The 13258-nt window shown below is 42.1% G+C and overlaps 1 protein-coding gene across 2 annotated transcripts in view; it reads left to right on the plus strand.

The window, feature by feature from the left end:
* NLK (nemo like kinase) overlaps positions 1-13258 on the plus strand; it is a 39981-nt gene that overhangs the window by 18329 nt on the left and 8394 nt on the right. For both annotated transcript variants that reach the window (XM_015881068.2, XM_015881069.1), the window contains exons 3-6: positions 2531-2660; positions 4193-4248; positions 11609-11715; positions 12488-12573. In XM_015881068.2, the coding sequence (XP_015736554.1) occupies positions 2531-2660; positions 4193-4248; positions 11609-11715; positions 12488-12573 (379 nt within the window). The remainder of the gene's footprint in view (positions 1-2530; positions 2661-4192; positions 4249-11608; positions 11716-12487; positions 12574-13258) is intronic.

The following is a 13258-nucleotide window of genomic DNA, read 5'->3' on the forward strand; positions in this document are numbered from 1 at the left end:
TATCGTTGTTCATGTGTAATTAAAATTGATTTACAGGGACTTTAATTCAGGCAGCTACAACCACCTCCTGACTTTACAGAGCAGTTGCAGACTCTCTGGGTGGAGGTGGTGAACATTCACACCCAGAAGTCCCTTCTCAGCCTGTAAGAGGTGGCTGCTGTGTGGGTTCCACTGGCCCCGTGGCTGCTGAGGCAGAACGCTGCGGTGCCTCAGGCCGTCACATCCAGATACAGCACAGCGGATTTGGGTGAGAAGATCTGACTGATTCAGGCAGTTCTTATGGCTTCCTTAGGGAATCCTCAGTGAGAGAAGTCCTGTTCTTTTAAAATAATGCAGCGAACTTCAGATGCTGCCTGAAGATGATTTGGTTTGCCATTCTCAGACTGAAATCTGATGTTTTAATATTAGGATTGGGAGTGACTTTTAGGCTCTGGTTTAATTAAAAGGAAACTTTTGGAGGTCTTCCAGTGGCTGTACAGGCATGGCACTGTGCAGAGCACATGTGGGGCAGTGATAGCTTTGTGATAGCTTTGGCTGTAGACTAATAGAAGGAACGCTCTAGAGGTTTGGGTTGTTTTGTTTTGTTGTTGTTTTGTTTTTGTTTTTTCTTTAAATTTCATTTCAAGAGATAGGACTATGTAAATTGATTTGTTACTTAATGAACATCTGATTTTTACAGTATATGCATTTAGAGTGCCATCTACTTAATGTGTAATTAACTCATGTGAGGTTTGGTTTGAACAGAAGCTGGCCATTGGGGCAGATGTCTGGAAGAGGGTGGTGTGATGGCAGGAAGAAAGCAGACCCAGTGCTACCAATGGGCTCGGCCCTGCAGCGTTTCACCAAAGTAGCAGCATTCCTCTGAAGGGGCTGCAGCGCTTATCTCTGTTCTCTGGGACTGTTTGTGCTGAGCGAAAGCAGCTGCTGCCCTGAGTTAAGGGAGAACAAACTCAACATGGCGTGAAATTACTGTGCTGCCATTCACATTCATTAGTTATATTGTTACCAGCTCCGAGCATGACTGGTCTTTGCATGAATAATAACGTCAAATGCTACTTTGTAAGTTTTACCTTAAGCCACGAACAAGATACAGTGCGGCTTTGAAGCCAGGTGTATTATTCCTCTACCTGAGAGTGTTACAGCATTCTGGTCAAGTACTTCAGTAATGTTTTCACTTCGAACTCCAAGGAGGAAGGCAGGCAGCACGTTCAGAGGAGGGATGTGGTTTGGAGGTTTGCTATTAAACACAGCCCCGAGGGGTCCCCATGTGCGGCCTCCAGAGCTGTGCTGCTGCTGTGGAGCTGTGCTGCCTGTCCTGGGGAGGGGAAGAGGGATCCAAATCCTATGGCACCAAGCAGAGCATTCCCCTTTGCTCAACTAGAACTGAGCCTGCAAGCAAGTGGAAACTTGTTTTGATATTTATTCCTCTTCCAGCAGATCGGTTTCATTCTGCCCACTGGCAGGTTGGATTTCAGAAGCAACTTAGTTTTCTTCAGTGGAATAAACATGCAGATGAGTTGCTGACGGAGCATGCAGGCTCTGGTGACGTGTTGGGTCGATCCTTAAAGACAGCGCTTTTCTGCTGCGTTCATTTGTTACAGCTGATGGAAACGTGGCAGTGGATCAGCTTGCTGGATCTCAGGCATTGGTGTATTCTGCCTTAAACTGGAACAGTTTCATCAGTCAGTATGGCTGACTGTAGACTCTTAAGTGCGTTTCTACAGAAGAAAGTTATTTTGACCACCCCAATGAAAGTATGCAGACAAAAGCAAAGGCTTCATCACGCCTGAAGATCCAGAAACCTTGTTTTACAGGGAGTTCTGAGAAACCCCACCTTCAAAATGGTGATTGGGAATTGAGGTGCCAGAATCTCCTTGCTCTAGTTTTGTGGTTCTCATTATAAAACTCTATTTTCAGAATCTAATTACTTTAAATTAAAATGCTCACCATCTGCAAGGCACCTTATAATTTCTGTACTACTATACTTGTGTCACATAAGCACTTTGAGAGAAAGCCTGGTGTCATTCCCATTTTACATTTGTAGGAACTTAGATGCCATATGCTGTTACTTCTGCTGATGCAGAATGATTCGGTGATAGATGGAGTGATGGCCTTTTATTTGACATGGTGCTGTCCGAGTGGGATTGTTACAATGTGTGTCCTCTTTGGGGAAAAACAGATCTATGTAGCATTTTACTTGTAGTAAAGTCTTTCTTGGGTTGTGAAGATGTTTGTGGTCACATCTACTCCTCAGCTGAGGTGCTGGTTTGAGTGTATGCCAGTGGCCAGCAGTGTGTGCATGGATGTGTGTTGAGCCACTTAAAAGCTGCTGAACCCACCCGTGTGTGTACTGTAAGCAAACAGTGATCATGCTACATTTTATGCAGGCTTTGGAGCACAGCGTATGGCACCCTTTGCTTAATGTTTTTGTCCCTGTGTGATGTATTTGCATTGTTTTGACTCAGCATCTAAGTTGAGAATGATAACTCTTAAATAAACCATGGACTAATGGTAATGTGATGTTCTGCAGGTCAGTAACAGATCCGCGAGATGGAAAGAGAGTTGCACTCAAAAAGATGCCCAACGTCTTCCAAAATCTGGTCTCTTGTAAAAGGGTCTTCCGGGAGTTGAAGATGTTGTGTTTTTTTAAGCATGACAATGTAAGTAATTTTTAAGTATTTCAAACTAACTTTGAAAAAAAGCCTGATGATAAAATGATGCTCACTCCATGTGAATGATTCTTTTTCCTTTTAAGTTATAGAGTATTTAAAATGCTTTAAAAGTTCTGTAATTTTCCATTTATTAGATTTCCTGGAAACTCACATGTTAGTGTAGCAAACACTGTAAAATTTGAATACTTGATCGCCTGGAGTCTAAAGGCGTTCATACTTTTCCCTTCCAAAATGGTTACAGATAGACAGGCAGCGCCCTTTGGACTGATCTTATTTTGGGCTTTGGGTGAATTTCAGTCAGCACAAAGTGATGCCAGCTGGACTTGCTTTTGCTTTCACTGTTTCTTACTGCATCTTCCGTTCCCCTTTGTTGAGTGTGTTGCTCTCAGTTCTGCAGCAGAGTGTCTGTGCAAGCACTCCTGAGTCTGCTTTCAGTGAGATCAGTTGGGTGAAGTTAAATCATTCCGAAATTATTTGAATTGACCCATATGGTTCTTTGTGCACTGAATAACAATGTACTCACCGAAGCTTCCACAAATGCAGCTGTGGTGTGGTAACTTCTCATTGGTGAGCAGCAGTGAGCACTTCCAGTGTAACTGGATCAGGAAGTTTGTATGTTTCAGAACTAGATTTCAGTGCTTTTCCTCCTTGTAAAATTTCTTTTTTTTTTTTTTTTTTTTTGGTCTGGGATTATCGCGTTCCAAGAAACGCTTTGTGGCACAAAACTGAATTAAGATAATTATCAGCAGGGATGCAAAGGAAAGGGACCAGTGTGTGTGAGTGCCGGACTGCAGAGTTCTGTGCACTGCTGCCGTCCGCAGGGAGGAGGGGCTCTGGGGCACAATTTCTTTTGAACTTTTGAACAGTCTTAAACTTCTTCCCACCAGAATCTTGTCTTTGGGGGGGATTTTATTGAGGATTGAAATAAAGTTATCTCTGTAAGCAGTCACATCTCATCCTTGATAGCCACTGAAGCTTCTCCCAAACTATGTGCTTGGGAAATGATCTAGAAGATTATGTGAGGATAGATGTAAATTCTGTACTGCTGCTTTTCTGCCTCTTTGCCCTGCTCAGAAAACTTGGGTAACTGTCTGCCCTTCTGACTCAGGGTATAAACAGCTTTGCTTTTTTAATTCCTACGTGGAAGCATTATATCATTGCACCATTGAGGAGAAATGGCTATAAAGTGTACTTTCGCTTACTATTGTGTTAGAATTACTTACTTTGTCATCACTTATTTTTTTAGATCTATAAAATACAATGGGTAGATAAATTTATGCTCTCAAACCAGTACCTGAATAGGTGAAATTTTGTTCTTGAATGAAAAAAGAGACCCTGAGTGTATGATATCTGACCTGGGGCTCTTAAATGCACAAATTTAGTGAGCTAGAATATTGGTCTGTCTGTAGAAGATAATGTAAAACTCAGTTCTAAAAGAAAGTTGCAGTCTGACTGTCTTTGTGAAAGGGATTTGTTTTGTCTGACTGGGGTCAGTCTTGATCTTGTGTGGTGTTTCCTAGGTACTCTCTGCCCTTGACATACTCCAGCCTCCACACATCGACTATTTTGAAGAAATGTATCCTAAAAATAAAATAGAGCTTCTTAATTGAGGTAGGTGTAATTTTCATTAGCTTAGAAGCTCCAAGCAGCTGGTGGGACCTGTGAAACAGAACTACAAAAACCCCGAGTCTGTATACGAACAGTTAGATGTGAAGAAGGGAAGCTGTACTTTCATGAAGCTGTTGTTACTGTTAGTGCTGATGTTGAGCAGTGTAATGTGAAACTAAGAATGTGTAAGGCTGTATCGCAGTGCACTGCAATACGGACCAGCATGTATTGCTGCTACTGATGGTGAATCCTCCAAAATGTTTCTTTGAAAGCTATATATAGCAGTTATCATCCTGTCAGTTATTAGTGCCTTCAAATGCTTCCTGGTGCTCTCAGAAAGCACCAGCGACTGTCACCTGCTTTCAAATTGTTACTTTTTGGGGATGCTGCAGCAGCCTGGCTGGGTGGTGGCTCTCTTTGTTCAGCTCCTATCTTGATCACGATGACAGATTTCAGAGTGTTGTGCTGGATATGTCACTGATACAAAGGTACATGCTGTCTACAGGTAACCATATTAAAATTTACATTTCTTTCATTCATCATAACTTGACACAGGTATGTCATTTTGTTTTGTTTGATTTACCAGCTGCAGACCCAGAACTGTAGCAAGGTTTTTCTGCCTCGTTAATCCCATTGGCTGCTCTCTTCTGCAAGCTGATTTAAAAATTTGTCATGCTAAGATCAGTTTGGAGGAAGTTTTTAACTGGTGAAATGTAACCATGATAAACAGCACTGAATGGATCATTTAGTTCTATTCCCTCAGGAGTCTGAAGGTTATTCACAGCTTTATAAACTGTTCAGATATTTTTACGTAAGTTACTAGTAAAATAATAACCTTTGTAGACTTTCACAAGTGAAAGCAATGTTTGAGAGTAGGTAACCAAATATGCTAACACATTGGCATTTCTGTTACCAAGTGAGCATATTGAGGGATGTGCCACACTGAGATAAGCTGGATAGGCCTGTGTTTTTCCTATGGAAAATGCCACAAGTGAAGCACTGACAGTTAAACTGTGCTGACCTGTTGAGATGGAGCACTTGCACTGTAGCCTGCTCAGGTCTGTGTCATCTCACTGTTCTGCTGTTCTTTTTACAGCTTTGGTTGCACTGTCTTTTAAATTTATAATCCAAAACCCAGTTTGCTCACATAATAACTTCCTCCCAAAGCTGAAACTGTTACACAGATCTCATTGTAAATCAGGCAGGATACCCACAGTCGCCTTCCATCTCAAAACATATGTGTGTGCATTCAGGAGTGTATGAAGTGTTCTGATTGAGGATTTAGGTTTATTTTCTGAAGTTGTAAGTTTTGTACCACTGTAACTGAGACCTGAAAACTTCTCTGTTAGCAGGATGCATGCAAGCAGTTGCATTTAAAAACGACTGCACAATCCTATGGGTGTCCATCACGTGTCCTACTTATCCAACAAGCAGCTTTGGTGTATTGGTGTCAGTCCTCAGTGGGGCTGAGTGTATCGGCTTATGGTGATGGTCAGACTTGGGAGGGTTATTTTCTCAGTTACTGATGGGTCTTTGTTTTTTTTACTTATGGCCCTTTAGAATAATTTAAAAAGAAACCCTGAAAATTGTCATTCTTTATTTGAGATAAATGACCTTTGTAAGGTGTGATTTGATCTTTTTGTAGTGCCTTAAAATCTCTGGTGAAGAAAAGTCTTCAGGAAAATTATTTTGAACCCAGTGGTTGTAACCAAAGTATGACATGATTTATTGGCTGATGAAAGTATTTGTTGGCTGAGAATTTTGCCATGCTGTTCGCAGTCTTTGTCACATAAGCGTTAAATAAAGCTCTTAGAATTTTGCTTTAAAATTTCCTTCATCTGAACAACATCTGAGTCTTCACAAACTGGATTTTAGTCATTTGCAATAGTTCAGTGCACCCCTTTGATAACAAGTGAGTTTTAGATCAAATCTAGGTTAAGGATTATTCCTTCTGTGTAATTGTACAGCCAAGAATCTTTAAGTGGGATAAGCTCAGCTTCTGCCAAGTTTCATATGGAAAACAAAACTGGTTAACCACAAAGGAAGTTAGAAGTCCTTAAGTTGTTCTGAGCAGTGTTTTGTGGGGATGCACAGCCAGGCTGCTGTGTGGTTCTGTGCTGGGTTGTCAGTGTCCAAGTGTGTCAGTTATAAAGGAGAACAGTGTAACCACTGATGTTGTGGCTAAAGTGCATTTCAGTGTGAGGACTGAACATGGTAACTCGGTCGAACTGCCATACAGCTCTTTTTGTTCTGCAGCCTATCAGTCAGATTTACAAAATCTTTAATTGACCATAATACTGAAATCTGCAAGTGGAAATACATAGATGTTTCCTTTTAGCTGAGAACTGTCTTAAGTTGGTGCTGTAATAACTTTTGGAACACTTTTTCCATTAAGGGGAATGTTAGAAGCAGTTGAGAAGACAATATTCTGTCAGTATTGTGTGTTGGCCAGGAAAGATTTTAAGGTTAGAAAAGGTGTGTAGCATCTCCTTCCCATCTATCTAGTAAGAGGGGACAGAACTGTTTTCTGACCATCAGGGGGCAAAAGCTGTTCCTCAGGGCAGTGTGGCCCCACCAGAACAGCAGACAGTATACCATGAGCTGCTGCTTCATGTCCTTCTGTGGCCAGGCTGCTGCAGGCACAGCACATTCCTATGGGCCAACACTCCCAACAAACTGAGCAGGACTTAAGGGACTAAGAGGCTCAGGATGTTCTGCAGAAGGCTGTGGGTTCCCTTTTGCAGCTGATAACAGTTTGTGTTCTGGGCAGAGCAGAATGCAAACCAAACAGCTTCACTGACATCATATAAAGGTAATGGGGAAATGGTTGTGTCCTCAAAGTAGTAAATTCTGTCTGAAAAAGTCACAGATGTCTGCTTGAATGAGCTGTGTGCCAGTGTCACACAAGGGGCTTTTGAAGGAGGGTTGAATTTCACCTTATTAGAACTTGACTGCTGAGTACCTTTATTGCAGCACTTGCAATACCTAGTTGGATAATATTGTCTGCAACTGAAAAGGTAACTCCAGGATCCAGCTCTGTCTGGGTGCAAACATATCCCCTAGCCCCAACAGTTTGTTTTCAGTTAACCAAGAGTATGCCTGGGCCCAATACAAACTGATACAGGAGTGGTTTAACTGATGCAAATCGATCTCTGCCGGGTAATGTTTGTTCAGAGTTCCTTCTTACAGCAAAAACTTACCTGGATGTGAGCCCTGCAAGCTGTACAGCATTCCCAGCTAAAACTATGGAGCTCTTGAAAAAGCAGCCTGTTCTTTAAACACAGAGCTATCTGTTCCATGTGCTTTTCATTTAATAAGAGAATGAGCTACTCATGGAATCATGGAATTTAATTTACTGTATCTAAGTATACCAGTATTATAGTGATTTTATTTTTTTTTTCCTGGTATGCATCAGTGGGAAATTATTTCTATTAAGAAGGTTGTGTCCTCATGGGAGAGCACAAGGGAGGTTTTAAAGTTGAATATCATGTATTGTTAGCAGTTACCTTTCAAGTCAGCGGTGTGTGTCTGGCTGTCAGTGAGTCACTAAGAACAGACTGGTGTTTTTTGCCTTTTCTCCTTCTAATTTTGAACCTTTTGTGAGCGCTCAATGCATTATCTTAATTTCTAATGTAAAGTTTGCAGTCTGATTTTTGTAAAAGCTGAAATGATGCCGTGGAAGAAAATTCTACGCTATTAACTTTGAGGAGGAGCTCTCTGCTGTGTGCGCTGATATTTGGCACTGCATCTTTTCAATCCATTCAAAAGCTATTTGTAGAATAAATTATCAATATTAATTTGTTCCCTATCCACAGATCTGATTAATTCGCACAGCTCTATCTGCTGATTAATTCACACAGCCCCTTGCACTGTTGTGCTCTTTTTCTACTCATGGAAATATTTGTTAACTTTGCCACATGTGCCCATAAGCACTGTTACATTTCAGAACTGGGATCTGCAAGAAGTATTCAGTATTACAAACATCTGACAAACATATTTCCCATCCAAATATTAAATTCAGGTAACCTTGAGGCCAAGCAATTAAATAACTAAGGGAATTTTGGATCTAATGCTGAAGTAGTGTTTATTTCTTTACCCTGCAGGCCCTTAGGAATGGTTTGCCATCCCACTGTGTAGGGAAGAGATTTCAGGGGCAGTTTTTGCTGACACCAGAGGAGCCTGTATGGCCTTATCTGGCTGATGGCAGTGTACAGCCAGGAAGATGTCACAGCAAACCCATAGACAGTTGTGCAGGAGCGAAATGCCAGATTAAGTTTGTCTTTCCCAGAACAGAGCTTTCACAGCATTCAAGCTTTGTTTTTCAAATAGTAGATGCAAGTATTGAAATTAAAGCAGTTTTATTGTATGATACAAAATACGGTGCTACTAAATCAGAGATGTGGGCAGGGAGCCCTTATGGTGACATCCATGGCTGGCCATGCCTGTAGGATGCACTTGCACCCCTCCCTCCTGCCCTGCACACACAGCACCTGCCTGCCCCACGGCTCAGCCACAAAGAGCTGCTTCTTCCTGGAGAGAAATATCTGTAGCGCTGAGTTTTGAGGCATGGAGCTGTAGGGAGGAAAGTTCTGAGTCACTGTGGGAATATTGCATCACAATACTTAGTTCGTTTCTAAAATTTGCTTGTAAAATGTACCAGCTCAGCAAGTCTCCCTGTCAGAGCAAGTGAAGTTTTTCTGTGCTGCACATTTCCCTTGGCAATTAGTCTGAAGCAAATTGGTACGTTTGTAGTTCTAATTTTATGCAGCTACTTAACTAATTACGTCTGTCAGTAGCAATTTTTATCTGGTGGTGGTGCTCAGCTCACTGTTACAGCTCAAGTGACCGCCTCTCCACCAGCACACGGCGTGGGCCGACTCCAAAGAGGAAACTGCGGGCATTCGTTGGGATCGCTGACCGCAACCCTGCAGGGTTTTGTGGTTTGTTTTGTTTAATATGTATTGCAGCTGGGCAGGCTGAAGTCACTGACCCACTTGTGCACCAGCTGTTTGCAAAATGCAGGAACATCAGCCAGTGCTGCTTTCGCTGATGTTTAGAGACCCTCATTAAATTATCTAGAGACAATAATCAGATAGCTGCCGTTCAACTTAATGGCACCTCTGAGCCCTGTCAAGAGAGCTTTATTTAATGCGCAGCAGACCTGGAGTGGTGCAGGTGCCATTTCAGGCCCTCATTTAATTTAAGCTGCTTTAGTTGGCATGGCAACTAGTTGAGACATCTGGGAGACATTATGCTCGGGATTGAGATTTAGGAGGATTTGTGGTGTAGCAAAACAGAAATCTTATCGTAATAAAGTGCAGAGTAATACTTTCAGATTTTTTTAAAAATATTTTACATTAAAAAATGAAATGCAAAAATGTATTGCGGCCATTAGGTTAAAAATAAATAAATGAAAAAACTGGTATTAAGAGAGCATTTGTGAAAGGGGAAGAAAAAATAGAGGACAAGAAGTTATGGAGCTACAGGGTTGGGATTTTTCATAACGAAGGATTGCTATGATATTTTTAATGAAGGGAATTGTAATTTGGGATGGTTTTGGTCAAAGTTGGCAACAGTTATTTTCTGAAATGATTTTTTGCATGGTGATGATGGCAAATGAACAGTTTTACTGAATTATTTTATTAAGATCAGATAGGATTTGCAGAGCAGCAGATGGAAAAACATCCTTTAGGTGGAGATGAGAGCACATTTATGTTCTTCTGATGTTGCTGTGAGTGCAGCTTAATCTGTGCTGATTAATTGCTGATAAAGGCAAGATCAGGTAGGTTTGTACTGGAGCTGACTTGTCTACAGTGGTACCCAGAGGTGAATGTCTGGCCCAAAGTCAGGCTGTGCTGTTGTATTTCAGACTCACTCTGTAACAGTGGGTTATGCAGCGCTGCCCAGCTGGTGGGCTTCTGCAGATAATGGTGAGGCTTTAACCAGACCAGAGCTCTCTTGGCTGACCTAGTTAGCGCCTGTCGCTCCCTGCAGGAGGTCAGGGCCTTACACAGAGCCCTGCTGTGCTGGGAGGTGCCGGAGCTGCTGCAGGGCAGGTAACCCTGCAGGCTGTAATGCACTCCTGGGACACAGGCCCAGCACACTCAGCTTTGCTTCTGCCTCTCTTGCAGAACCAAGTGCAGCACGGTGTGAGATGTTCCATGTGCTGCTGAGAAGCAGAAATTCCATTGACGTGTGGTGGCAGCATTTTACCTTCTTCAGCCATGAATGCACTGATATTGGTTTTTCCTTTTTTTGTTGTTGTTTCAAATGTGGCTGCTGAAGGAAACTTTTTAAAGGCGTAATATTTCTCATCAAGCTTATTTGTGTTACAGCTTACATAGGCCTTTTCAGTACTGCAGGTTCAGTTCCACCTCAGACATGGGATGTGTAATTTTGCTTTAAGCTTCAGTGCGTGTTTTGTTACAGGAATGTGTTCAGGAAACCAACCCTGATGCTGAGTGTGTGAGTTCAGACGTGCTGCTGCTGTCTTCTGCATTCCTCCATTTACTGAAACTTTATTTTTAGTACTTTCAGTGCCTTCTGAATAAGCATGATGCTCTTCTTGTAACGCCTTGCCTCAGGGTAACCAGGCTGTTTTGGGTCTCTTTGTATCTTCAGCTGCACCTGTTGTCTCCTGTAGTTAATTGTCAGTGGATGTGGCTGTTTGTGTTCTGTGCATCCATGAATACATTGCTGCTGGGTTCTGTTTGCTCTCTGCTGTTTGCCTTTCCTTCAGGTAGCAGGAGGTTTTGTTCCTTTAGTTTCTCTTCTCATGTTATAACTCAGAAGAGGTTTTTTGGCTGGGATCTGTATGTTGTGCTGCTTGACCAGGGACAGCAGCAGAGGTGGGGAAGGTTTGGGGAACTGTGTGTGCTTGGGAAGTCTGCGTTAGAGGGCACATAGCAACCTGTGAGACGCTTCTGATGACAGATGGTCACAGATCTGCACTTGTTGTGTTGATGTGTGTCCCCTCTGACAACACTGCTCTGTTACCTGTAATTTGGGGCTTGCAGATCACGAGGAAAAATTCACAGATTTCAGTGCCTCATTAATTATGTTGAGAATCTTATTTTCTTTGAGTTCTAACTTAATTTGGAATAATTGAGTAACAACTGCCTTAATGCAGATGGTATTTTGCTGAATAATCCTCTCTCCCAACTCATTTCTCGCTTTTGTTGTGGTAAGTGTGGGGACTTGACCTCTGTCCTGGGACAGCTGTGTTGTTACTGTCGAGCTGTGCTCTATAAGCTCCCAGCAGTTAGAGTGGATGTTTCAGGAGATCACGTGCTGCAATTTCTGCTTTTGCCTTAACTAATGACCTGAAGATACGTCGTCACTGAACTGATGCAGAGTGACCTCCATAAGATTATCGTCTCTCCTCAGCCACTCAGCTCAGATCACGTCAAAGTTTTTCTTTACCAGATTTTAAGAGGTAATTTTCTTTTTCCTCGTAAAATTAATGAAAGCTGTGCGCTGCTGTAATTCTTCTTTCACTGTTTCTTAATATTTATTGCCAAGGCACAATATAATGAATAGCAAGGATTTAATTAGTTATAAGAATACGCAGCCTTGCTGCCTTCTATTACATACGTGGGTAAAGACGAGAAAGCACAATTTGCTGCAAGAGATTTCTCAGTGGCCTTTGAGAGGCTGAACGTGGGGGAGATGTTGGTGTCCCAGAGCTCCTCTGGTATTTGGTGAACCCAGGCACAGAATGGCCCCTGCACGGAGCCAGGCTGACACAGGCTGTGCCCACTCACTGCATTGTGCGGAACTCTGATTTAAATTGACTGTGAGGTTTAGCCAAAGCAAATCACTACAGCAGTGATTTTAGGCCTGATTCTTTGGGGTTTTAATCTGTTTGGAAAGTTCTATCTAAAGAAATTAAATTATTTTGATCAGTGTTAGTCCAGTTGCTTTTCCATTAGTTTTACTGGGATGGTTTCACTGCAGTAAACTGTCAGCTTTATCTAGTAGTAAATAAATAGCAAATCTGTAAGAAGCAGAGCAGAGGAATCTAAATGGTACCCAGAATTGGGCTATTGGTAGAGCCTGTGGAGACTGGAAGGTAGAGCAGTGTGGAAATGACTCTGTGTGCAGTCTTTGACTGAGTTTCAGGACTGCCCTGGAGGATGCTGTCAGCATTGGACTTCTATTTAAAAGGAAAGAACGGATACTGACTTGAATTTCTTTTAATATTTCAGGTCTGAAATATCTACATTCTGCTGGCATTTTACATCGAGACATTAAACCAGGGAACCTACTCGTGAACAGCAACTGTGTTCTTAAGGTGCTCCTTAAATTTATTGAACATGTCTGTCTGTATGTGCTGCTCATCACAAATCAGATGTGTTTTGTTGCGAAAGCATTTCATATTCAGTTTTCCTGTAAAGTCAATTTAAACGGGGGGGAAAAATGTCGCACAGATTCTTTAAAAATTATCAATGAAACGAAGGTGTTCCATGTTGGGACATTGTTCCTTCTGTGCCCACATAGACATCTGTGTTCTCCTTCTGACTCATGGGTCAGAATTGCTGCTGTGCTGGCAGCCAGGGCTCAGGCACTCTGAGGCGGTGCATGTGCTCACAGGGACTTCTTAGGCCTGTGGAATTATGCAGGTGTGCTGTATAGCAATGCTGAATACCAAGACAGATTTCTATACACTGATTTGCTGTGCGATCCAATTGTGGAAAAGTCAGTCTGCTTTCTTAACCCTTCTGGTTAAGGAAACTTTTAAAAATCCCCCGAACTGGGGTGCGACAAGGCTGAATCTGCAACGTTTTGGAGGCATCCCATGAACAAATGAGATCTAGCTTGGGATATTCTGAACCCAGGGTTTACTTCGAGTGCTTGTTTTTGTGTGTGTGCTTTCAGACTGAGTCCTGCAAAGCCAACTAAAAATATACTGAGATTTCAAATAAAATGGTGGGAAGTTTAAATGGATACGGAACAAAGTAACAACTTCTACCTATTCC

The sequence above is a fragment of the Coturnix japonica genome, chromosome 19, assembly GCF_001577835.2.
Source record: "Coturnix japonica isolate 7356 chromosome 19, Coturnix japonica 2.1, whole genome shotgun sequence".
NCBI classification, from domain to species: Eukaryota; Metazoa; Chordata; class Aves; order Galliformes; family Phasianidae; genus Coturnix; species Coturnix japonica.